The sequence below is a fragment of the Gekko japonicus genome, unplaced genomic scaffold (genome assembly GCF_001447785.1).
Source record: "Gekko japonicus isolate JY-2015 unplaced genomic scaffold, Gekko_japonicus_V1.1 scaffold115, whole genome shotgun sequence".
Classification (NCBI taxonomy): Eukaryota; Metazoa; Chordata; class Lepidosauria; order Squamata; family Gekkonidae; genus Gekko; species Gekko japonicus.
This window is the reverse complement of record NW_015163095.1, coordinates 8,228-35,076: the sequence shown is the minus strand read 5'-3', so window position 1 is coordinate 35,076 and position 26,849 is coordinate 8,228. Positions and strand designations below refer to the sequence as shown.

Genomic DNA, 26,849 nt, shown 5'->3' with positions numbered 1-26,849 from the left:
AGGAAGCACTCATGAGATCAATTTGCCAACAAGGCATGTGATTCAAAATTACCACATGATTCCAACATTCTGTATGGGACACTACAGCCTTCAAGCCAAAGAAAAAAACTTTATTCCTCATTCTACAAAAGGGAGGGGGGAGATTAATGACACAATTCCAGCTAAGGCCCCCAAAAAGGAGAACCAGCATTTCAGCGGCACTTAAAGAGCTGTTCCTCCATCCACTACTCTTTCTTGTTGCCCCACTTGGCCATCTTGTTGTTAATAGGAGTCTTCATGAAGCGGCTGGAGCGCATATAGGCAGCAATCTTCTCCAGGGCCTGAGAACAGAAAACACCACATAATTAAGAAGAGGGGAAAGTGGGCCTTGGCACTTGACAGACCAAAACCCACAAGGAGCTGTAAGAAAGTCTGACAACCCTCCCCTTCCATGTTTGATGCGCCAATTCTGCTCCTACTAAGGTTACAAGAATAATTTTCTTTCATTAAAGGTAGATCGATGGTTAGCCACCTCTGCCCTTTAGCTGCTTGTCCCTTTCCCTGGTTTGTTAATACGCCTCCTCTGTATAGATCTGTGAAGTGGCTTATGACAGGCGAACACTAAGTATCACTTATGAAGTGGCAGACATTGCATAAAAATTATGGAGATTAAAATTAGGGTTTAGATTTTAAAAACTCCAAAATTGAACAGCATAACAAGAGAAGAACTTTCTAAAACCACAAGGGAAGCAATACAATTCCAGAGAGGATGAAGGGATTTCTAAAAGGGCTGTGTCTACCCATATTCAGCTGCCATCTCCAAAAATGTCCTGAAGGAGGCTCTGCGTCCCAGAGAAGAGTATGTCTTATGTTCCAACAACAATGGCTACAATCTTCATCTACTACGCTGTGCACTCCACAGCCAACTCAGTTCAGACATAGAGTACCCTGGCACTGATGTCATTGTTGTGCCAAATAAATTGCCCAGGAAGCATCCATCCTCTCACTCAGGACATGGGGGAAAACTCCAGGTATGCTCTCCTATCACAATGGAAGGGGCATCTACAATGACTGCAACCTAGCATGGGAAGGGGCTGGATGTTCTAAGATGCCTAAGAGAAAGGGTCTAGAACAACTAAGCTACCTCCCCTCACACAAATCCCCACACATAACACTCAGTTTTGCAACTGACAGAGCTAGTAAATCTTTGCACTGCCTACAGCCATACTAACACAGGAAGGGACACGTTCAACAAGGAATGGAGCAAAATTACCTCAGACCCTCAGCAACACTGATTTCAGCTTTCAAGGCCACATCATGAAACCTTTTGCATTCCAAAAGGAAACAACAGCGTCTCTCATGTATCCTTGTTAGTGACAGCATGGACTGCTGGTTTAGCCAGCTTGGAACTTTGTATTCAATGTAACAGTTTGTGGCTTCTCACCAGTAACTAGTGAACAAAGTCACAAGAGACACAGGAAGTCATGCAAGCAATCACATGTCAGGAAGACAAAGCTCACCTCAAAATGGGCAAGAAAATCCTTAAGATTCTTGAACTGATCCAGGCACTTGGGTTCAAACATGCGGTTTTGATCAAGGACATCATACATGAGGAAGTCAACAAATGTGATCTAGAAAGAGATCAACAATGAGAACCTGCAGAAATGAAACCTGTCTTTGGAGACCTGTACTGGGATAAGCCCATACCTTCTCCCCAGCAAACCATTTTCTGTTGCCCAGGAACTGGGAGAACAGTTTCAGCTTCCCTGGAAGTTGCTCCAAATACCCAGGCTTCAGTTTCTCCTACAAACAGGGGAGGGAGGAAAAAAGACCATGATTATGGCTAAAATTCAACCAAAACTTTCCTCTGCCCAACAGAGTTAAGGAGTTTGTTGCTATCAAGACAAGAACCACTAGGTGTAAATCTATTAGTAGTGGTACAAAATAGCTTCCTTCCAGGAAACGGATATTTAGAAAAAGTTGCTAGGCTGGCCTAGGAGGGCAGTCTCATATCAGGAGAAACTTCTCCCTTCAACCAAACTCTATTCTGCACTACGACAACTCACACAGTGCAAAGAACACATGGGCACCTTCATGCTTTAGTCCAATCAGAGTTCACAGACATGTGGCATACAAAAAGGTGGGTTTAAAGGTAGGCATGTATCATTCACACTCCACACGTTTGCTGCAGAAAACATACTACCACACACACACCTCAATTATGCTTGTCACTCAAGCACGGAGTCATGCTACTTTTTCCAGTCTTAAGAGAGCCCAGCCTCAGCCTCCACCGCCCAGTCCCTTTGCTTTAGTCTCAGCTATTTCATTCCTGGATTCACAGAGGCAAGTGAACTCACAAAATCAGGATTGTAGCAAACCATCACGAGGCTCATGCGGAAATCCATAACCTGGTTCTCCAGCATGTCAACTCTACACATCTCCTCCTCAGTTTCTCCACCTGAAGCCAACAAAGGAAATCAGAAATTTAAGACAGGCCAAAAACAGGTTCTGATTAGCCAGCCCAGACCCTGAAGGAGCTCAAAAAATACTCACACATCTTGTGCTTGCGTGCAATGTACCGGAGGATGGCATTACTCTGCGTAAGCTTGGTCTTGCCATCAATTAGATAGGGAAGCTGGGAAAGTGAAGCAAGAGCGATCAGCATCAAGTCGAATGCCGGTTTTGCATTTCCAAGCTCACAATGCCCTATTCACTCTACTCATAAATTGCCTCCGAGCAAACCTCTCTCATTTTAGCCCCACCATTGAACACCCCAGGGAAGTTTATGGTCCTCCACCAAATATCTAGGACTTCTGGGTAAACCAAGAAAGATAATCTTCCCACCCAATGGCTTACCAAAGATGGGACAGTCAGTCTCAGGAGCAGGAAATAAGGGGGTGCATTGTCATACCCCAGAATCAACAGAAGTGAAAAATCTATTTGCCAGTCAGCGCCTCTTGGAAGAGGGAGGAATGGGCAGCTCTTGGCTACAGCTTCTGATCAGCGAGCTGCAGCTTGGCCCTTACTGCCCCATGCTATCAAAGCACAAACCTAAAGAACAATGAAGTAGGGCTGGCACCAGAGGGGAACAAAATTTGGGGGGCCCAAGTCAGCTGGAGGGCCCTTGAAGCCAGTGTCATGCTGCATCCAGCCAAACCACTTTCCACTTCTTTTTAAAATGCAGTTCTGGCTGCAGCCACTGGGGCACAGGGAAGTCTGAGCACAGTAAGAAGCACTCTATTATCGACTATTCTTGCCTTTCTCCAAGACTGAAGCAACTTACCTAACAGATCATACTAACATGATCGTCAAACAAAGCCAGCACCCATGCAAGACAAGATAACACACTAATGGCTGTGACAATAATTGGCAGCCTTGAGCCTGCTAACAACCTAGCCCTTTCTCTTCCTTTTCTTGCACCCATCTCAGCCAGATCTTACAAAGCAGTAGAAAGTGTGCTGAAGCAAGATAAAACAACCTTTCCTTCTCTTTTCTTTAATTTATCTCCCTCTTCTTATTCAGTTTCTCTCTCTTCCCCTCTACATAATTTTTTCCTGTGGTCCCCCCCCCTCTTTATTTTCAATTCCTGGTCTTAAGTTCTTCCCATCCCTATCCTGCCTGGAGTAGCACAGTAGCAAACTTTTGTTAATGTTATAAACAGAAGGGGGGATAAAAGGACAAGTCCTCTTGTGGACCAAAAACTGGCTAATTAATTGATTAACTTGTTCATTAATGATTGGGAGTTGAGAGTAAGCAGTGAAGTGGCTAAATTTGCAGATGACACGAAGTTGTTCAGGGTGGTGAGAACCAGGGAGGATTGTGAGGCACTCCAAAGGGACCTGTTGAGGATGGGTGAGTGGGCGTCAATGTGGCCAAGTGTAAAGTGATGCACACTGGGGCCAAAAATCCTAACTATAAATATGCATTGATGGGGTCTGAACTGGCAGAGACTGGCCAAGAGAGAGATCTTGGAGTCGTAGTAGATAACTCACTGAAAATGTCGAGACAGTGTGTGACTGCAATAAAAAAGGCAACGCTATGCTGGGGATTATTAGGAAGGGAATTGAAAACAAACCAGCCAGTATCATAATGCCCCTGTATAAATTGATGGTGTGACCTCATTTGGAATACTGTGTACAATTCTGGTCACACCTCAGAAAGGATATTATAGCATTGGAAAAAGTGCAGAAAAGGGCAACTAGCATGATAAAAGGGTTGGAACACTTTCCCTATGAAGAAAGGTTAAAGCACTTGGGGCTCTTTAGCTTGGAGAAATGGCAACATGATAGAGGTTTACAAGATTATGCATGGGATAGAGCAGGTAGAAAAAGAAGTAGTTTTCTCCCTTTCTCACAATACAAGAACTCATGGGCACTCAATGAAATTGCTGAGCAGTCGGGTTAAAACGGATAAAAGGAAGAGTGATTATTAACACATGGAATTCACTGCCATAGGTGGCAGCAGTGGCTACAAGCATGGACAGCTTCAAGAGTGAATTGGATAAACATATGGAGCAGAGATCCATCAGTGGCTATTAACCACAAGGTATAGATGGACACTATGTCTAGTGCAGTGATACTCTGTATTCTTGGTACTTTGGGGGGAGGGTGCAACAGTGGGAGGGCTTCTAGTGTCCTGGCCCCACTGGTGGACCTCCTGATGGCACCTGGTATTTTGGCCACTGTGACACAGTGTTGGACTAGATGGGCCATTGGCCTGATCCAACATTGGCTTCTCTTATGTTTTTGTGTTTACATGCATGATAATGGAACATTAATCTGTTTTCGTCGTTATACATGTGGAACAGAAGTTAGCAGTTCAGGCACTGCATTGTTATCAACATTATTGTGTTGGTGGAAGATCTAACAGCCCTTTGTAAAGGCTACTTTGCTGTAAGAAAAATGATATATTTACAATATCATTAAAATTAGATTTATAACAAACGCCATACCCATTCTTTCTCCCCAATGGGGACCCAGAGCTGCACTGTTCTCCTGGCCTCCATTTTATCCTCACAACAGCCTTCTGGCTGAGTGTGTCACCCAGCAACCTTCCATGGTGGGTTGGGGATCTGGGCATTAGAGGCACATGACAGGTTGCTTAAATGCTGTCTTATTCCATGTTGCCTGTTGTGAAGATAACCTGGTTCAGGGCGTTCCAGTTCCCTTCCTTTTTGGCACTGTAACTTCCATCATCATCTGGGGTTGGTGGTCAGTTTTCAAACATGTAGTGTTATCTTCTGAGTTATGCCTGCCACAAACAGAGACCTTTGGCTTCCACTGGAAGCTTTGTCTCACCTGGGCCAGGATTTTCTCATGTCTTTCCGTTTTGGCCTTGGAACACCCACAATCATCCTAAAGCCAGTGGCCAATTTTGAGTCTTCTAGCTTTATTCTCTCGTGAGTTATTCCTGCCAGTCTGATGCAGCAGTTAAAGTGTAGGACTAGGATCTGGGAGACCAAGGTTCAAATCCCCACTCTGCCAGGGCCAATCACACACTCTCAGCCTGACAGGGTTGTTGTGAGGATAAAATGGAGGTGGGAAGAATGACATAAGCTGCTTGGGGAGAAAGGCAGGATATAAGTAAAATAAATAATAAAAACAGATGAACAGACAGGCCAATTATTTCATTACTACAGATTCATGGTAACAGCAAGCCAAGTGTTTTGCTATATCTGGTTTGGGTCAGGGTGGCTCTCGACAGCCCTGGAATCAAGGGGCAGCACAGTTCTCCAGAGAATGAGTAGGGAGCGCCACACTCCCATTTACAAGCCAGCACAGCACTCCCTGCAGAACTGTCAGCAAACAGTAAGGAAGCGGTGGGAAGTGGGGGCGGACACAGCTGCCTTGGAGGGGGCTTCCCTCTCATGCTGCCCATGGGGTGCACTGACTTCAGCTCCTCCTGGGCTATGCTCCTGGGCTTTGTATGTTTGCTAACAGCCATTCTGAACCCATCTCTTGCTTTTTTCCATTTGAACTAGGAGAGGTGGAAGAGTGACCCAGGATCAAACTTAAGGTCTACTTAGGAAGCAGGTCTGCTCAGAAGTAAGTCCAGTCTTATTGAGCAGGCCTTACTTTTAAGCAACTGTTCTTAGAATAGCAGGCTTTGAGTCAGTCTTCTGCAGAATCCTTGGTATCTATTGGATGCAAGAGAAAAGTGAGGACTATAGATTTTGGACTATTGGTGGGAGTCTGCAGATATTATAAGTGCCAGAAATAGGGAACAGTTGCACAGCTGTTAATCAGCATTTCAGCCAATGATTGGCAGAGTGGAAAGGCCTGGCAGTTCAGAAGATCTTCCATGCTTGATGCAGGTCTGAGTGAGGCAGGTGGGTTCAGGCAGAACTGGGTAGCTAATCCCTAAAAAAGGTCTTGCTGTAGAATTGATGGGAAACTATATCTGTATTAAACCTTCAGTGTTTAAATACTCCATGCACATGTTTCTGTTTGAGAGTTCTCCTGATAGCTTTCTGCTGCCAGGTCACATTTGCATGTGTGTACAGTGTCGTCAAGTCACAGATTACTTATGTCGACCCCATAGGGTTTTGAAGGCATGAGATGTTCAGAGATGGTTTTCCATTGCCTGCCTCTGTGTAGCAACCCTGGAATTCCTTGATAGTCTCCCATCCAAGTGCTAACCAAAGCCAAGGTCATATTTAGAGCAGGCAAAATATAAGGCATGGAAACAAATTGAAAAACTATATCAAAGGGACTCAAAGTGAATTCCAGCACTACTTCTGAACAGTCCATGGGACAATTTCCTAGAAGGTAATGTCCAAAGATAAAAACATAACCACGTATGTCACGAAACTGATTCCCCAGTTGTATGTAAGGGCTTGCATTTGTTTTTAAACTGTCATCATGGGAAAACTGGATGGTTATCTGACAGTGTAATTACTAGCAGCTAGAAACTGTCAGAGTAATTGTTTGACAGCTGGTCATCTATACAGTATTACAGCTCAAGTGTCAGTTTTGACAGCCAATGATCTAGAGTCCATCTTAAATCAGGTAATTAACCATGTTGATTGATTGCTTAATTAGCAAGTTGACAGCTGGGCTAGTATACAGTAGTTTGGGTTCAAGAGAAAAGGAGCCTATATGCCATAAGCCAAAGCCATATGGATGAAGCAGAAAGAAGGACTACCACTCTCCTCAGGACTTTCACTTCCCTGCATTATTTGCTGCTAGAAGAGCTGCTATTCCAGATGTCTGCCGGAGTTTTGGAGCTGTAAGCCACTTAGGGGCAGTGTTCAGAGACATTAGGTAGATAGGTTTGTTGTTTTGTCATACATTCTTTGTCCCATTGTACACTCTATTACATTTGTTTTTATGTTTGTCTAATTTTGTAATAAATTTCTAGAATTACGTTTTTAAATTTTGGAGTGAGTTCCTAGTCCAGACCCAAGCTTATTTTGTTCCAGTGCCATACTTTTGCTACCAAAAGACCTTTCATTAACTGGATATAATTAAATTCCTTTTTTAAAAAAATAAAATCTTGGCCAGGTGACATCGCTGGAGCACCCCAATGTCATGACACCATATACTACCTTTGATTAGTTCCAACCCAAATGACACAGAATAGTAATGCAAACTTTCGAGTTCTCCAGAACTCTTCATCAGGATGTGACAAAAACAACCGACAGGGGAGCAGATGTCTCTCTTCCAGAATGACACACAACTGTGTTCAAGCTTTCGAGTTCCTCAGAATTCTCTATCAAGCTTAAACCTGACAAACAGGTCTGGAGAATTCAAAAGCATGCACACTGTTTTGTGCCATTTTGGAAGAGGAGATGGTGGCCTGGCCACTATCTTGACAGAACACAAAACATCTTCAAAAGTTTATCTCAACTGATTACCCAGTTTGCAAAAGCACATTAAGCAAAATGTAATATGTTTATGCAAATGGATGTCCTGGTGCCCAGCGGTTACATCTTAAAAACCGTTTGAATTAATTAGCTATTTTAAAAAATCAACAATAAAATGCCTATTCGTATTTTACAAGGAAAATTGTAAAGGAAACCTTCACATTCAGAGGCAGTTAACTTCTGAAAATCTGTGCAGGAGACAACACCAAGGGTAGGCCTCAGCTTCTATGTTCTGTTGTTGGCCCTCCAGAGGAACTGGTTGGCCACTGTGTGAGGCAGGATTCCGGACTACATGGATCCCTAATCTGATCCAGCAGGACTCTTCTTATGTTCTTATGATAAGATCTTGGGAGTCTTGCTGGATCCCCCTCTTGTTAGAGAAACAGATGTCTATGGCAGCAGGAAGCTGGCTCACTACTGGCTGACATGCAATCTGAACCTGCTGATCCCATGCTTAAGTAAGCAGCCGACTAGATTGCTTCAAAATGCTCTACATGTACCTGCCTTTGAAAAACTCTGGAAACGTCAGCTGAAGCAATATGTGACAGCCCATGTGTCATCAGGGGATAGCCAGCAAGGCCATGGTAATACTATTCTGAAGTCCCTTCACTGTCTGCCCATTAGTTTTCCAGGTCCACTTCATGTACTTGAAGGTCTGTCTCTCCCTGCATGTTCCCATCTGGCAGCTTTTCTGTCCTTCCCAGGGACATTCAGCACCAGTCCAGGCCCTGCCCCGTGCTTCTGGAACAGCCTCCAGGAAGACGTTGGGGGGGGGGCTTCTACCCTCCTGGATTCACATCAGGCTCTGAAACAGAACTATGCAGGAGAGCTTTGGGGTCATTCGGACTCTGGGCAAAGAGGGGATATTTTGATAGCTGGGCATAAGGTGTCTGAATTATTGTGGCAATGTAGTTTTAATGTATTTATTGTTTTAATGTTGTTGTTTTTTAACCACAGCCTGAAAATCCCAGACTAGCCTCACACCTGTTAGAGCTTGCAGGCTAAGCAGGGTCGACCTTGGTTAGTACTTGGATAGGAGACCACCTAGAAAGTCCAGAGTTGCTATGTGAGGACAGGCAAAACAGCAAATTATCTCTGAATGTCTCTTGCCTTGAAAATCCCATGAGGGGTTGCCATAAATTGGTTGCAACTTGTTGGCAGTTAATTCTTATTATTTTAATGTTTAATTGATGTTCCTTTTGTGATTGTGCACAGGTTTGCTGTATTTTGTTTGGTTGTTACCTGTCTTGGGCCCTGAATCGCTCAGAAAGGCAAGCATATACATCTACATCAGGGGTGCCTGGGCAGCATGGGCAGGAATGGAGGCATTTCACAGTTCAATAAAATAAAAATCTGTCATATAGAGGAGGGCAGTGTTAATAAATTGTCTGCCCCAGGTGTCAAATACAGTAGGTACACCACTTGTTCCCACCCACCACTTGGTAGAGAAAGACTGCTACATACATTTGGAAAGTCCAGGCCCAGCTTTTCCTTTTCACTGATCCACTGGCTCTTATCATAGTCAGGTGCTAAAAATAAAAAAGGGAGGCTTAGCTGCATATGCAAGAAATATGCTCAACCACATTCCACTCTCATCACATTGGCAAGAAAACCACAATTTTGAGATACACTAAAAAGCCATGTTAATTGTGCAACCGAGGCTACAAGCCTAAGGACATCTGTTAGGGACAGAGGCTCATGGAATTCAGTGAGATTTACTTCTGAATAACTTGGTTAGATCAAGCTGAACTTTCTGAGGGAAGACTGATAACTTGATCCTGATTTATGAGTTGTAACAAAAATATTCTTCAAGCCCAAGTCAGACGTTCATGCTAACCTTTCAGAAAGCTGGTAAAGTAATCCCTCCTCACCTAAATGTTCTCTTGGGATATTTAATTCAGAGGAGAATCCCTGAGAGTATGTGGAGAAATCTACTTGTTTGATATTCTACGGAGAACACCAGGGGCATTCTACAGGTTTAGAGAGACTGCAAAGCAAGATTAAGACACATTAAGAAACAAACAGCCAGATCTGAGCCCTGAAGCCTGAATGACAAAGCCTCCATTGTGCTGTTCTGCTGAGGCACTTGTGGCTTTTCTGGACAGTCACTTTTTAACAGTAATTGTAAAGCTGCTACTCATTTTTTGATCTATGCATCTTCCCTCTGTTATAGGGGGACTGAATTTTCCTAGCACTTCAGTGCTTTACTGTTGGGGCAATAAAACACATACACGTGTGTGTGTGTGTGCACAGCCATTGCTTTTGCAATTACTATACAATATCTACATGAAGCCACTGAAGATGTCACCTGGAGATCTGGCCTGAGCTGCCACCAATATGCAGAAGACACTCAGTTCTATCTTGGACTTCCAGCAGATCCCAGGAAGGTTGTGGAAACTGAACTGGTACCTGGAGGTAGTTTTAAGATGGATGAGGGCTAAGAAGCTGAAACGGAATCCAAACAAAACAGAGGTACTATGGGGGAGGGGGCATTTGACCCAGGCACTGGGACATCTCCTGTTCTGGATGGGGTTGCAATACCCCCTAAAGGAGCAGGTTTGCTCTTTAAAAGTATTCAGAACCCAGGGCTCCTGTTGGATAGAAAAGATGGCAGCAGTGGCCATGGGCCCCTTTCACCAGCTTTGTCTGGTGAACCAGCTGCAACCATTCCTGGGCAAAAAAAATCTTGTTGTTCTGTTGTATGCCCTGGTAACATCTAGATCAGACTACTGCAATGTGCTCTATGTGGGGCTGCCCTTGAAGCATGCCAGACAGCTACAGCTGGTGCACAATATTGCAGCCAGAATGGTGACTGGAGTGTGTCATAAGAACCCTATCACTCATGTCTCGTTGCACCTAAATTCGATCCAAATTTGCTTTCAGGCATAATTCAAGGTACTGACATTAGCCTTTAAAGCTCTATACAATTTGAGGCCAGCATAGCTGAAGGACCACCTGCATCCATATGAACCTACCCAACCATTCCAGTCATCTTCAGAGGCACTCACCATCAGAGGCCAGATTGGAGATGGGGGCAACCTGAGAAAGGGCTTTATTAGTAATGGCACCAAAACTCCAGAACTCCTTCCCCAGGGAAATTCGTCTGCTTCTCTCTATTGCTGTCTTCTGCCAGTGTGTGAAGATGGTTTTGTCCTGTTTGGCATACCCTCACTATCTCTTATTATCCCTTATGAATTTTATGTGTTTATTCACACACACACACACACTGTTTTGATTGTTCGCCGCCTTGGGGATCCTAAATTGGGTGAAAAAGCAGTATGCAAATGTTTTAAATAAACAAACTGCAGAGGATTTAGTAAAGTCTGGAAAGTTGGCCTGACCATGTGCTACATTTCCTACCTTTTTTAATGCTCCTAAACATGGGGTTCTGGGGGCTGGAGGAGGTAGGAAAAATTTCAAACAAAACAAAGCATTACTATCTTAAGTAGTGAGAGTATGAGCCCCCCTCCATAAAACCACACACCCAAAAATACATGGGGACAGGCTATTCCACTGCTATACTACATAGTGGAGCCAACCTAATTACTCTTTGCTCAGCACACTGGAACATGATCATAGTTTGTCAGCAGTACTTGAGAAAGCACAGGGCAGAGATTAAAATACAGCTTCCCCTGATATTATTGTCCATATTACAATTCATGGCTTGTTTCTAGATCTTTACTATCGGTTTTACTTACAATCTTCCCTCACACCTAGCTGCCATGGCCATGGCACAACAGCAATTAATAAGCGAAGTCAAAGCTAGAATTTGCAGTTGTACTTCATTGCTTCTGCAAAAGTGAACCACCAGCTCTGTTACAACAGGGTGAAATTCTGCACAAGGGGGGTGGGGCTGCTGCTACTGGGCACATCTCCACAGCAGCTGCCTCTGCTCCTTCACTGAGTGCTATAATAGAATGCAGGAAATCTCTCTGAAAAGAGCAGCGACCTGTTCCCCAGGGTATCCTCCACTACCACCAGGAAGCCCAGCATGACAGCTGCATAATCCACAGAGGTTTCAACATTACCCCCTTGCTCATCCAGGCAACTGACAACAGTAATAAGAGACCAATATATGGACCCCTGTACCCAGAGAGTTGTGACACAAAATCATTTCCTCTCGCATCCAACAGTATGTCTCCGGCCAAGCCCCAAAATAACATTTCATGCTAATAAACATTTATGTATCAGAGGGAATTCTGCAGATAACAAAAAGGCATGCATGCATAGACTACAGTATCTCACCGGCATCCCCACTCCCTGCCAACAACTTTATACACATTTTCAAAATTTAGTACACAGATCAGCATAGCTGTGAGGTCCACTAGTATAAAACATAGACTCCTAGGACAGTTTTGGACATTCTAGACAAGTGTGGTAGGAGAAGAACAGAGAACACAGCAAAGGGGGGGGGGGAAATACCAGATTGGTTTAGCATGCTTGAAGTCCTTCATACCATACAGGCAAACCTGCTTCTCCCCTCCTAGGAAGTTCAAACTGCATCAGAAAACAGGGATGTCAGCCTCCAGGTGGGACACAAGGATCCCTGGAATTACAGCTGATTTTCACACTAAAAAGATCAGTTCCCCTAGAGAAAGTGGATGTTTTGGAGAATGGACAGGACTGAGGTGCCTGTCTTCCCCAGGCTCCATCCCATGCTTGGATATGGCAATCCTATGCCCCCATCCCCCTCCAGTGGCCAGGAAGAACCTGGCAACCCTATCAGAAACAGATATTTATAGCATCAAACAAAAGAAAGGGCTTTGTGTGTTCCAAACACCAGCAGTACTCACCTTCTCCACAGCTGTATAACTTATCTTCATAAGGTGTTTCTGTGTACTCCAGTAGTAACCTGATGGCATGAGCAAGCTGTTAATGAAGGGGGGAAAAGAGACCAAGGCATTATAAGAAGCCAGCACCGTCATATGCCTGGGTTACTCTGCAGCTCAATCCTAGGCAAGTTGACAGAGAAGCTACTCCCACAGATTTGCCCCTACGTAGATATGCATAGGAATGAAGCTGTAAAAGAGAACGGAATACTAGTAAATTCTGATCCATCCTCGGTCCTTTCATGCACAATTTCTCTCTCATACACTAATTATATTTTTAGACTGCATTTCCTCACATGCTAAATCATCATAAAACAATACAATTAGACCCAGAAATGAAACCCAACCAATGAAAGTTTCTGGACCAGCAAAGAACATCTTTTCCGCTTTAAAAGTTGGCTACCTATATGTTATGTACGTGGACCACCTCCACACGAGAGCGCCGCCCTCCACATACTTGCAGGACTACGTAACGTAGGCAGAGTCAAAACTATGGGGGGAGCGGTGTTATGTACGTGGACCACCTCCACACGAGAGCGCCGCCCTCCACATACTTGCAGGACTACGTAACGTAGGCAGAGTCAAAACTATGGGGGGAGCGGTGTTATGTACGTGGACCACCTCCAGGGGTCCGCGGAAAGGCCAGAGCTTGGATCTGAGAACAAAAGAAACTTCGGATCTTGGATTCCCCAGCCCCAAACAATAGCCACCTTGGCGGGACATTCAAACCCTCCAATGGGAGTGGGGGGTTGCTGGTGGATATGTATATAGTTGGCCCTGTGGGCCATTAGAGTTAGCCTTTGCTATGTGAAGTACAATAAACGTGTGCTACAGCATGTCGTCGTCCGAGTCCTCCATGCGGCAAATCTGAGCTCATTTCAAAGAGCTGTTTATAACCCACTAGCCTGCTACCCGTTGCTTAGCTACGGTATTTAATTTCCGTAAATCCAATTATAATACTGATGATGTGAAGTCTGAAATGTAACGTTTGTTGTAGGAATTCTAATGGAGAAGATCGTAGTGTAAAAAAATGAAGACATATGGAATTTTTTCTCTTTTTACTGAAAGACCTCTCTGTAGACCACATTGGTGGTTCTGCCCTCAGGTGCTAGGATCACCAGGCTGCTTGGTGAGCTCATGCTAGAGCAGGCAACATAGAACTGTCCATTTAAGAAGCAGTCGTCTGTTAACTCCTGCCACCTTCCACGAAAGTGATGGCCTTTGTACTTGTGTTCCTGGACTGTTTTGCTCATATGGAGATTGTGTTGTTCTGAGCACCTCAGGGTGATCTCACTAGCAGCTCAGTGCTCTGCAGGAGTAAAGGTAAAGGTAAAGGTCTCCCTTGCTCGAAAGCCAGTCGAGTCCAACTCTAGGGTTGCGGTGCTCATCTCCGTTTCCAAGCCGGGGGAACATGGGTTTCTCAGAAATCTCTTTGTGGGGGGCTTGATGTCATGATAGGAATGCACTCCCTTTATTTTGGGTTTCTGGGTACAGGGGTTTGGCCTGGGCATTGAATTGGGGGGAGGGCATACCCCCCCTTTTTTTTTTTACAAAATTGCCTCTCATTTATGTTACATTTAAGAAGTGGGACATAACTACGTATTCAAAACACCATCCAAGCAATCAGATATTAAGCAAGTTCATATGAACCAATCTTCTAGAAGTTAAATAACCTAATAAAGGAAACCAGTTTTCTACGAATTTGGGATATATTTCCATTGTGTGTGGGAGTGTGACTAAGCTGGGCCAGCAGCACCGCTAAGGTGATCCTGCTGGAGCGGCATCCCTGATGGATTAAAGTACCCTGGTCCTGCAGGGCTAAGGAAATCCTGCTGAGCAAACCTCCCCGACAGCTGTAAGCATCCCATCTCCTCTCCTCTACCTGACAGGCAGCTGCCCAGTGTAGGAGGGGGAGGAGTATTAGAAGCCACTGTGGAGGCTGGCAGGATCACTAAGGCATTACTGTTGGGGCAGGCTCCCTCTTGGCTTTAAGCACCCTACAACTGCTGGTGCACCTGAGAGACAACCGCCTATTAGGTGTAGGAGGTGGGGGGAGTGTGTTGGAAGCCAGCAGAGACTGAACAACAACAACAATAAAGAAACAATGGACCTTGGTGATAATGTTGGGGAAATTTACTTGGCAACTGGAAACTGCTGTGAGTAAATCCAAAATTACTGTGGAATCTCTATCCAGTTAATTTGAGGGTTTACCAAATATTGCTGGAAGGTTGTTGTGCAGAGATTACCTAAAATGTGTAGGCACTACTCAGGGATGAAGCCTGTGAGACTTGCATAAAACCAAATATGTACATCAGTTTTGAAATAAATCAAGGATTTGGCAGATTTCCTGTGTTTATGGTTGCCCACTTCATTTAGGATTTCAAAAGTATAAAAGTTTTCCTGTGGGATTTCTGAAGAGTGGAAGTAGGACCGCCTAACCAGCAAGATTTATTGTAAATTTTACTACAGATGCTTGTGTTGGGCTTTCATTGTTTCCTTCTGTTAATTCACACTGTGACTTTCCCTTCTGCAAGGGGAGCCATTTCAGGGAAATCCTGAAAAAAGAGGTCATTTGAAGGTTAGCTTTTTGTTTGTCTTTCTCCATTGTGCTGTGGGCGAGACTCACGGAACATGGCCAGTGGATAGGGAAACGTGCTGAGTGACAAAGCATTGAGCCAACTGATTTGGGAGCGCCTGGAGTTGCCACCAGAAAACAGAATTATTCACATGGAGTTGCCACCAGAAAACAGAATTATTATAAGGAGAGGTTTAAAAAGCCCTTAACAGTCTAGGACTAGGAAACTTAAAAGCACTACTTGCTCCAGTTTCAATCTACCTCTCAATCAGAATATTCTACTGAGGCCCTTCTCCTGGCACTCTGTCTTCTGAGGTAACCCAAGCAGAAGCTGCGCCGGCGAAAAATTCCCTCACAGTTGCTTCCCCTTCCCGAAGGGCCTCGCGTTTGCACGCGGTGCCAGCAGGAGCAGTGCCCTGCTTTCCCCATGCCTGGTCCTGGCGTGGTCTATCCAAGGCAGCGGGTAGGAGCCTTTTAGCCCAACTGTTTACCATTTTGTCCTCTATATGGTCATATATGGAGTCCATTCTTTCATGAGGGTTCATCAAGTTGTCTGATACAGTCTCAAAAGACCGCTGGAAGAAGTAGGAGCCGAGCCAGAGAACAGCAAGCCCCACCACCTGGGTGCCGGTAGGCAGCCCCTGCCCCATGTGGCCGTAGATAGGGAAGGTAGACTTAGACTTTGTATGTAAACCACCCAGAGACCCTTCGGGGTCAGGGCAGTATATAAGCCGAATGTATAAATAAATAAATGCCTTCCTTATGGAAGATCAAAACACTCAGACATCAAAACAGAGACATGAGATGTTTTAAATAAAGCTAGGATGGCTCTTTCCACAAGACTTTATTTGAAGAACAGAAGTGAAGCAATCATTTCTTACATATGTATATATCTCACAATATCACAAAAGTCAGAGTAGCTTCCTTAACAGATCTTCATAAGATGTGCAGCAACTGCCTTTTGATCCACAGGTCGCACCTAAATGCAATGTTCCCTCTAAGCTGTGGAGTCTTGTGAACAAAAATTCTACTTTGTGAGCTACTGACATTAAAGTTGTGAGCAAGCGATTTGGCTGCTGCATAAATCATTTTGCTCTGGAGCCATCCTTCCTGAACTGAAACAAAAATGTGTGAGCTGGAGGCTAAAAAACTGTGAGCTAGCTCACACTAGCTCAGCTTAGAGGGAACACTGTTTACAACATGTCTTTGACTGGAGCAATCCTGCCAACACCCCCTGTCTCCAACTTCTTACATAACAAGAGGCAGCAATAGGTTGTACCAAGCCAAGTCTGTGATTGCAAAAGATGAACTTTGTACTGTACTTTAACAAGCAGATGTTAATGCAGATTTATATGCACCAGGCATAGGAAAAAAGCTTATGCCACATAGAAATGTGCTAATCTAAAAATGCCTCAAGACTCCTTGCTACAACACACTAACATGGCTAACACTCTAGAACCTGTTAATTTAGCGATGGCTTTCCTAAATCACCTGGCCTGCCACTTTTGCATCTCATCAGCTCCAAATTGATTCATTCCCAGTTTAAAAGTGTGGCACAAATTTTGCCCAGTTTTAGATGTAAATAATGTCGTTTGCAAAACAAACAACACAGAGAGAAATATTTTACACTTTGCACACAAAACCTACAGAAATGCAACATTAATACACACGTGCTATGTAACTATGGAAACCTTCCTGCTTATTAATTTATTAACCCAGCAGATTATGAGTGGGTCAGGAAATCAGTCTACATTTCATCCTCTGGACTACTGCACCTTCCAGGGCTACTTCGTTTTCCATATGAAAACTGATTTATGCCCATTGTAGACTTTGGAAGGACCATCTCCTTGAGAAATAATCCCTACAAAGTCTAAAACAATACCTGCACCTCTCTGATACTAGACAAGTTTTACATGACAGTCAAAATTACCTTGCTTTTTGATTGGGAAGATACCTAATGAACAGGTTTTTTAAAACTACTCTGTGCATGTATGTATTGCAATATACCTTTTCTTCATTGAAATACTCCTTAGGGAATAAACAATCTCCCACCACCCCACTAGGCAGACACACTTTGATTTACAGAAAAACAAGTGTGCAACCCCACAAAGAGGCCCCAGGAAATATATTTAGTGCAAAACTTGTCCTCCTCGCCCTCGGACACAAGAACTGGCACCAGCTCTTATAATCACAGACCTAAATCGCTGCCATGTTTAACAAGAAATAGGCAGCTTGAAGTTTCCTGACAGGTAACCATGCCATCTGCGTACTTTATTCAGAAGAAAAACCCACTGCAATCAATGATGCTTACTCCCAAGACTGTGTGCGCAGGACTGCAGCATTAACAAGCAATCCTACTTGGCTGTGAACAGTTCACCAGAGAAGTCTCCACTTTCACAGTCCGAGTAGTACTTCTGTAAATTCAGAAATGCATCCACTGCAGTTAGCTTATAGACTGACCAAACCCAAATAACTGCGACTGCCCTCCCTAACGCACAGCGAAACCCGCCGGAAACCACCCTACCTCGTTTCCAGCGAGGCGTCTGCAAGCGTGTTCACCTGGACCAGGGAAGTGAGCATGGATCTTCCCCGGGTCAGCTTCTTGAGAATTTTTACTGTACCTTTCAATCTATTCTGTCTTAAGTGCGAAGGCCTCGATGCATAAGCCGTGCAGACGACAAAGGCTCCGTCTTTTAAAACCGTCGATCCAGGAATCTGGACCAGGCTGCCTTGGAAGAGCGACCCGCAGGCACAATTCGCGCCCTGGACGCCAGACTGAACCAATTTGCAATAAGGTAATCCCATTCGTTCCCAGACAACCAACTCACCCCTCGAATATCCCAGTAGCCCAAAATCATTGCCATGGCGCTCTCACACGGCTTTCCGCACCAGCTCCGGCAGCAACTAGCACGAAGGAAGGGGCGTGGACTTCAATTGCATTCGTAAAGGGCGTGGGTTTCAATTTAATCCTTAAAGGCGCAGCTACGGTTAAAGGAAGCGGGGATAGAAGCGACATTTAGGAAATTACTTTTAAAAAAGACGTTGCTTCTAAGGCGGCTACATTTTTTTGGAAGGAAGAGCCATCTTATCTCTGAGTAGGCGTCTTTAATGTTCCCGTTTCATTTCCCTTTGTTGCTGGTTTTTCTTTGCGTTCACACAGGTTTATGGAGGGGAGGGACTCAGCAGGGTACATCCCGCCACAGAGTCCACCCTCCAAAACAGCCATTTTCTCCAAGGGAACTGAGCTCTGTTGTTCAGTTGTAATTGTGGGAGAGGCCCAGGTACAACACAGAGAGAAATATTTTACACTTTGCACACAAAACCTACAGAAATGCAACATTAATACACACGTGCTATGTAACTATGGAAACCTTCCTGCTTATTAATTTATTAACCCAGCAGATTATGAGTGGGTCAGAAAATCAGTCTACATTTCCAGCCTCTGGACTACTGCACCTTCCAGGGCTACTTCGTTTTCCATATGAAAACTGATTTATGCCCATTGTAGACTTTGGAAGGACCATCTCCTTGAGAAATAATCCCTACAAAGTCTAAAACAATACCTGCACCTCTCTGATACTAGACAAGTTTTACATGACAGTCAAAATTACCTTGCTTTTTGATTGGGAAGATACCTAATGAACAGGTTTTTTTAAACTACTCTGTGCATGTATGTATTGCAATATACCTTTTCTTCATTGAAATAATTCACTCCTTAGGGAATAAACAATCTCCGACCACCCCACTAGGCAGACACACTTTGATTTACAGAAAAACAAGTGTGCAACCCCACAAAGAGGCCCCAGGAAATATATTTAGTGCAAAACTTGTCCTCCTCGCCCTCGGACACAAGAACTGGCACCAGCTCTTATAATCACAGACCTAAATCGCTGCCATGTTTAACAAGAAATAGGCAGCTTGAAGTTTCCTGACAGGTAACCATGCCATCTGCGTACTTTATTCAGAAGAAAAACCCACTGCAATCAATGATGCTTACTCCCAAGACTGTGTGCGCAGGACTGCAGCATTAACAAGCAATCCTACTTGGCTGTGAACAGTTCACCAGAGAAGTCTCCACTTTCACAGTCCGAGTAGTACTTCTGTAAATTCAGAAATGCATCCACTGCAGTTAGCTTATAGACTGACCAAACCCAAATAACTGCGACTGCCCTCCCTAACGCACAGCGAAACCCGCTGGAAACCGTCAAACCTCCAGCAGCCACCCTACCTCGTTTCCAGCGAGGCGTCTGCAAGCGTGTTCACCTGGACCAGGGAAGTGAGCATGGATCTTCCCCGGGTCAGCTTCTTGAGAATTTTTACTGTACCTTTCAATCTATTCTGTCTTAAGTGCGAAGGCCTCGATGCATAAGCCGTGCAGACGACAAAGGCTCCGTCTTTTAAAACCGTCGATCCAGGAATCTGGACCAGGCTGCCTTGGAAGGGCGACCCGCAGGGACAATTCGCGCCTTAGCAAACGCCAGACGGAACCAATTTGCAATAAGGTAATCCCATTCGTTCCCAGACAACCAACTCACCCCTCGAATATCCCAGTAGCCCAAAATCATTGCCATGGCGCTCTCACACGGCTTTCCGCACCAGCTCCGGCAGCAACTAGCACGAAGGAAGGGGCGTGGACTTCAATTGCATTCGTAAAGGGCGTGGGTTTCAATTTAATCCTTAAAGGCGCAGCTACGGTTAAAGGAAGCGGGGATAGAAGCGACATTTAGGAAATTACTTTTAAAAAAGACGTTGCTTCTAAGGCGGCTACATTTTTTTGGAAGGAAGAGCCATCTTATCTCTGAGTAGGCGTCTTTAATGTTCCCGTTTCATTTCCCTTTGTTGCTGGTTTTTCTTTGCGTTCACACAGGTTTATGGAGGGGAGGGACTCAGCAGGGTACATCCCGCCACAGAGTCCACCCTCCAAAACAGCCATTTTCTCCAAGGGAACTGAGCTCTGTTGTTCAGTTGTAATTGTGGGAGAGGCCCAGGTCCCACCTGAAGGTTGGCAACCTTATTTTGGGCAGGCGGGCAGTTATTCTTTCTTTTTATAAAATGCATGCCAGCTTTACAACATTCCAGCATTAGACCAAGCATGCTCTGAATGAACCTCATGGCCAATCAGAAGGCCCAGAACAAGCAGCCAATCATTGCCTTGAGGCCTCATGGTACATTCCCTAAGGCACATTTGAGCACCATGCATCAGTGCCATTTTCAATTCTGTACAGGTGGGCAAGGCAAGGTAACAGAGAGCTGTGGGTGGGCAAGCCAGGACTACAGTTCTGTACAGGTGGGCAAAGTGAGGCTGGGGGGGGAAAGGGGGGGGAGAAACTCAACCCAAGTAAAAACTGCGAACCAAAGGGCTAAGCTAACAATGTATATTATAAAAGTACAAATATTTATTAGGGTGTACTAATACCAGTAATACAATTACAAATACACAAGGTAATTTTATCTTTGTAAAAATCATTTTTCAATCAATAATTATTTTATATACATTTTGAAGTAAAAATGAAGTTTCTCTCCCCCCGAGAGCTTGTATCTGAATAAAACTTGGTCTTAAAGGTGCCACTGGACTGTTTTGGATTGCTAGCTATGGGGGGGGAACGCGCAGATCTGCCCTCACAGAGGAGGGAGAGCTTGTACCTGAAGGCGGGATGGGGGGGGCTCTGCAATTTACCTGGCTGCTTCTTGCTCCTTGTGGCTGAGGGCTGCTGGGAGCAGGGGAGCTTGTTGCATGTGCCCACCCACTGGGCTCCTTACTGCCGGAGCTCCGCTCCTGTGCGCTCCTGCAGGAAATGACCCCTGATCTCAGGAAACAACATCTGGTTTTAATATATGAGTACTAAAGATCTTGTATACAGGTCTATGAATGTGTGTCTATACTATATTGATTATTGTGACCACTGAGGATGGCCCTTAGGGGCCGAAACGCATTTGGTCATCAGTAGGAAAGTGTTTACCCATCAGATGTATTAGTATTTGATAAGTTTTTATAAGTCTGTCTGATACTTAGAACAAAGATTGGTATCAGGGCAAAGTGAGGCAACAGTGAAAGAGCTGGCAGCCTGATGAGCCCCTTGAAGGAAGGCAAGCCAAACCAGCACTGAGGGAGCCAGTAGCCCAAAAAGCCATGAGAGGGCAAGCCAAGACTGCGGCCCCAGTCTCTGTTGGTCAAAAGAGATGCCTGTGTAGTGGACGGTCCCCCGACACACTTTCTGTGAACAAAAACAGTGCACAGTAATAATTAATGGAACATAAACACAGCAAAATTCTTTATTGATGAACAGAACCAGTGTAAGGGTGCTTTGAAAAACCTCAGCAATAACTATCCAAAGCCATAGTCCCTTAGCCCCACCATTGGCCATAATTATACCTATATGCCGAATTCTTTAGCTACTGTTGGTAATTCAAAAAGGGAAGGAAGGGCAGCACAGCCAATCAAAACAACCAGTCTAATCTCGGAAAGCAGATAAGCAAAAGGACAGACAGGTAGGCAAAGAACTATTCACCAGGGGGCTTCGGGGGCAGTAACTGCATAAGCCGATGGTGACCAGTAGGGGTGTTAAATTGCCCCATTGCTTCAGCGTAAGTGCACCCCCCCAGAATGAACACCCAAAACTGAATAGTCTGTAAAACAAAAGCACAACACACACATGGGGTAGTTCCACATAAAAAAGGCAACGTGGAATGTTTACCCTGACTGCGCTTTCATCAGAGGAAGGGAAAAACCACATCAGGGCTGCAGTCTGGAAGACACCGTAGGCTCAGGCTGCACACAACAGAGAATGAATGAAGCAGAAGCTCTGGAAGCCCATTTTTTTCCACAGCTCACATGGGACCCATTGGTTCAGAGAAAACAATCAAGAAACACTGGAGTGGAAACTAGATGGGGAGCAGAATGAACAACCTAGGAGGACACCTATATAATGGAATAGGCCACCACAATTATTATTGTAGGTATCACTTGCTTTTACTATATTGTATTTACCTTGTAATCCACTTCCTGTATTATTTATAGTTTGCCTGCCTTCATTTGTTGCTTGGATTGTTCCCTAATTCTGTAATCCTGGTCCCATTGCATTGGCTGTTTTGTGTGGTCTGATTGCACCTTTTTATATCTTATATAATCCACCTTGTGTTTCAGTGAGAAAAACAGACTATAAATAAAATAAATCTAGGAAAGTGAGAAAGACAACAATGCAGTGTCCACCAGCATACTGGGAGGGTTACAGTTCCTTTAACAATTCCAGTTAGGTAGCTCTGTTAAACTATAGCTGCAAAATAAAACAGGAGACCATGGGACCTTAGAAACTGCAAAGGGGTAGCTGTATGACAAAATACATCAAAAGTCCGGTGACACCTTAAAGAATAATATTTATTTCAGCATGAGCTTTTGTGAGTCATGGCTCATTTCTTCAGATATATGAAGGCAAGATTGTACTGGGAATTCTTATGGAGGAGGTGGGGGTGAGGCAGAGAGGTTTGGTATGAATTCCACTATGCATCCATCTTTCCAAGTGTAGGTTCTCTGTGAAAAGGGAAAAGGAAAGAGCTGAGGTAGAAAGGTTAGATGAGAGACATTTGGTGTGAATTCCACCATGAATCTTTCAAATGTGTAGGTTCTCTGTATAAGATAAAAAAGGAGGAGCTGAGATAAAAAGCTTAGAGCAGGGTGTCAAACATACATCCTGTGGGCCGGAACCAGCCCTGCAGGGCTGCTATCCAGCCCACGAGCAACTGGCTCATATTTGCTTTCTGCATCGTAGCTCATTTTTGCCCAGCTCTTCTGCTTCCTGCTTTGCAGAGGAGAGAAAGAAAGCCAAGCCTCCCATCCTTCGATTGGCTGAGTGCTCCTACGTCTCCTCCTCCTCCTCTTTTGGGGAGGAATGGAGAGAGAAGGAAAGAGCCAGAGAGAGAGATGGAGTCCCATGGCACCTTTAAGACCAACAAAGTTTTATTTCAGGTATAAGCTTTTGTGTGCAAACATACTTCAGAGAGAGAAGGAGTGAGGGAGGGTGAATGTGAGAGACGGGGCGGGGGGGGGCGGAACCTAACAGCACAGCTTGCAATCTTTATTACTAGAAGGGAGCAAGAGTCCAGTAGCACCTTACCAACTAACAAAATTTGTGGCAGGACATGAGCTTTTATGAGTCACTTCAAATACAGCTAAAATGTGAGTCCACATAGGTGGACTGAAGAGGCAGCAGTGCAGCGCTGGGAAGATGGCTCCCACGATGCTTGACTGCTGCAGATGAGGTTGTTCTGCCGTGCTGAAGCCACAGTGGAGTGGCTCTGCCCACTCCCCCAGCACTCTCTCCCTTGCACCAGTTGCCTGTGGGCCATATAAGAGCCCTGGACGGGCTGATTCCGGCTTCCAGCCCTTATATTCGACAGCCCTGGTTTATATAGTCACACAAAGGCATCCACAGAAGTAATTGAGGGGGTGAGATACCCATCACCCATCTGTGCATTTCTTTTCCCCCCACATACCATATTTTTCACTATGTTGTTCTTGATACTGTGACACTTCCTTCAGAGTAAACACAATCAGAATCACAGTTTCCCTAGGATGGATATGAGTCCTCAGTATTTAACAGGAAGCTTTACCTTTCTCTGTTTTTCTCTCGCTCCTTCAAATCTTATTCCCTTTCCTCCAGTTTTGCCTAGGCACTTCTCAGCACATAGAACTCAATCTGTATAGCTTTACAGGGTGTCCATACCTTGGGAAATTTGCACATACTGCATCATTAGAACAGAACAAGCAGTATTCATCTGAGCTGCAGGACAAGGAAGCTTTTCCTCCAAAACAGTGCAGAGAGCCCAGGTCTGTCAGCCTGAGCCTGCTATTCCCTCATTAGGAGTGGTCTACCTTCTCAGAGATCACTCTAGATCGGGGTCCCCAACTTTTTCGAACTTGTGGGCACCTTTTGAATTTGGACACAGAGTGGTGAGCAGTGCACAATCACAAAATGGCCACCATGGGAGGCAGAGCCCACCACAGAATGGCCATCATAGGAGGGGGAGCCACACACACAGAGAGGGAGTCCCAGTGCAACAGAGTACAAGAGGAATGATTTAAGAAAATACACTGGAAAAGAGAACAGAAAGAAAATAAAACTAACACTATGGTAGCAACTGCGGACATTCAGGTATCGTTATTTTAATTTGCACAGCCAATCAGATCTCCAATGGCCAATCAGTAGCTCTTCTGGGCAATAGCTCTCTACCTGGCTTCATGCACTTCCTAATAAAAAACTTGAGTGGAACCAGGAAGAGTGTCAATGGATACTAGGGTTCCCATGGGTACCATGTCAGGGACCCCTGATCTAGATCTCTTGCTTTCTAGTTGGAAGTAAAAAGTAAATTTAGTATTCCATCGGGAAGCAAGACCACAGACACCCATGTATTCACAACAGAAGGGGGGAGATGATACAATGAGAAGGAAGTTTAAAACAGATCCAATAAAAAAATTGGATCCAGGTTCCAGGACCAGGTTCAATAGGGTTGCCAGCCTCCAGGTGGGGCCTGGGGATCTCCCGCTTTTACAACTGTTCTCCAGCTGACAGAGATCAGTTCCCCTGGAGAAAATGGCTGCTTTGAAGGGTGGACTCTATGGCATTGGACCATGCCGAGGCCTCTCCCCTCCCCAAACCCCACCCTCTCCTGGATCCACCCCCAAAGTCTCCAGGTATTTTCCAACCCAGACCTGGCAACCCTAAGGTTCAGCAATGCATTGTGGGGAAGATACTTTTGCAGCAGGGAATTGTGGAACATTTGTGTATCTCCTGGAGTTTTGCCCAGCATCTCTCTGACCTTTCTCTGACCTGCTTTGCTGCAAACTTTTGGGAAGGTTCGTCATAAAGCCTGGATGACTGCCATGTGCATGTGAAAGCTGAGATTCCCTTCTCACATGGCAGCCACTTCTTCCCCCTGCCCCTGGGAGGCTTTTGGATTTTTTAAGAAATTGGCAATTCAATATCATTATATTGATATAACATTATAATAATATGTGTAACAGCTTCTCTCAATTACCAGGTTTCATTTAGGGGGGGAAAAGTAAATCTCTAGCACGTACCTTCTGTTGCACAGATATAAGTGGGAAGGCACATCTCTGCAACAGAAAGCACTAGAGACTTATTTTTAAAAAATGAAAGCTAAGAATTCAGTGAAGTGGTTGCACATATTGTTATAACAATGTTCAGGTACAGATTCTTTTATCTTTTAATTATTATTGCAAAAGCCCCAGTGGCTTGGGCAGGATGCCTGCTGCTGGGGGACTGGGTAAGAAAACTGTGTGGAATCCTGCAGTGTGGAAGCCCCACTGCCACTGCACCGAATTGGTAACCACATCAGCAATAGGGAAAACACACAACCGTGTCCCTGTGTGAAAACCACCCCCAGCAGTAAAGGCCAGGAGGGGCATTTCAGTACTTCCAAGCTATACAAACTAAACTAGCAACAATACCTCATATCCCACAAATTCCCCTTTCCAGTCTATATAGAACGTTGTTATTGGCACAAGGCAGGCAATACACTTTACTGCCTTCCTACAGTAAATGTCCCGGAGTGTCAGGTAAACAGGCAGACAGTTTTTCACTTTACTGGGTCTTATGCCAGTTTGGCGTAGTGGTTAAGTGCGTGGACTCTAATCTGGGAGAACCGGGTTTGATTCCCCACTCCTCCACTTGCACCTGGCTGGATGACCTTGGGCAAGCCATAGTTCTGATAAGAGCTGTTCTTGAAAAAGAGCAGTTTCTGTCAGAGCTCTCTTAGCTCCACCTACCTCACCGGGTGTCTGTTGTGGGGAGGGGAAGGGAAAGGAGTTTGTAAGCCGCTCTGAGACACCTTTGGGTAGTGAAGGGCGGGGTATAAATCCAATCTCTTATTATTATTATTATTTCTAAATGGTCACCATGCACAAAATAATGTCATTTCTTCTTATAATGAGGTAATCTGCTAGCCAGATATGCTGCAGATTTTGCTAGACTCAGATTTAACCACCCATTTTAGTCATTAGGAGAGTGTTTTACAGCTGGGAACCCAGGAAGCCAAGACAATTTTGTTAGCAACTAAAGGCTTTTATTAGCTGGTATCTTGGAATCTTAAGCATTTCAGCTATTACAGGCGCCACATAATACAGTTGTCTGTGTTGATATTATAGCATATATCATCATCCACTGCCAGCTGTTGCCACCTCTACTGTTTTTCATTGCACCACTTGGCAATTCTCCAGAAAATGGGTGATTTCATGAAACGGCTGGATTTCATGTAGACAGAAATGTTCTCCAAAGCCTGCAGAGAAAACCATCAGAAAGATCTTTATTAACAACATATTTAACACAGAAATAGTCTGACTGGTGGAGGACAACATAGAATGATGGTTAAACAATCAGGGATGTTTTGAAAAAGTTTTAACTAGCTGCTACGTGGGAAAAGAAAGACCCAAAATGGGGGTGGGAGGTGGGAATTCAAGGTCCAGTGGGCACAGACCTGTCACCATGATATCATGACTTATGTGACTGTATAAATAATATCTAGTGTATGTTACAAGTTTGTACTGGGCCAGAGAAATTATGCTTAGGGTCTGTGTATGATAGGGTAC

At 44.6% G+C, this 26,849-nt stretch overlaps 2 protein-coding genes across 3 annotated transcripts in view; both read right to left on the bottom strand.

Annotated features, from left to right (window-relative positions):
* Nucleotide 1: 1 nt before the first annotated feature.
* Nucleotides 2-19,867, bottom strand: LOC107106427 (glutathione S-transferase Mu 1-like). 2 transcript variants are annotated; one of them, XM_015406567.1, is made up of 8 exons: nucleotides 19,783-19,867; nucleotides 12,637-12,712; nucleotides 9,308-9,372; nucleotides 2,533-2,614; nucleotides 2,337-2,437; nucleotides 1,687-1,782; nucleotides 1,500-1,610; nucleotides 2-320 (listed from the first exon to the last, which is right to left on the bottom strand). In XM_015406567.1, the coding sequence occupies exons 1-8, from the start codon at nucleotides 19,816-19,818 to the stop codon at nucleotides 225-227; spliced, it is 663 nt and encodes a 220-aa protein (XP_015262053.1). In that variant the 5' UTR covers nucleotides 19,819-19,867; the 3' UTR covers nucleotides 2-224. The 2 variants fall into 2 exon arrangements, with proteins under 2 accessions (XP_015262053.1, XP_015262052.1); XM_015406566.1 differs by lacking the exon at nucleotides 19,783-19,867 and adding an exon at nucleotides 18,076-18,173.
* A 6,442-nt stretch (nucleotides 19,868-26,309) lies between these two features.
* LOC107106413 (glutathione S-transferase Mu 1-like) overlaps nucleotides 26,310-26,849 on the bottom strand; it is a gene marked incomplete at its 5' end in the record, with an annotated part of 8,748 nt that continues 8,208 nt past the window's right edge. The window contains one exon of the mRNA XM_015406553.1: nucleotides 26,310-26,539. Coding sequence (XP_015262039.1) covers nucleotides 26,444-26,539 — 96 coding nt within the window. The remainder of the gene's footprint in view (nucleotides 26,540-26,849) is intronic.

Bases quoted from the DNA above. Each gene is read 5' to 3' on its own strand.
- LOC107106427 (XM_015406567.1), bottom strand. From the start codon at position 19,818: ATGGCAATGATTTTGGGCTACTGGGATATTCGAGGG. The intron at 9,373-12,636 runs GTGAGTACTGCT...TTTTATTTTTAG, and splicing joins GTTATACAGCTGTGGAGAAG to CACCTGACTATGATAAGAGC. The intron at 2,438-2,532 runs GTGAGTATTTTT...TGTTGGCTTCAG, and splicing joins TGCACGCAAGCACAAGATGT to GTGGAGAAACTGAGGAGGAG.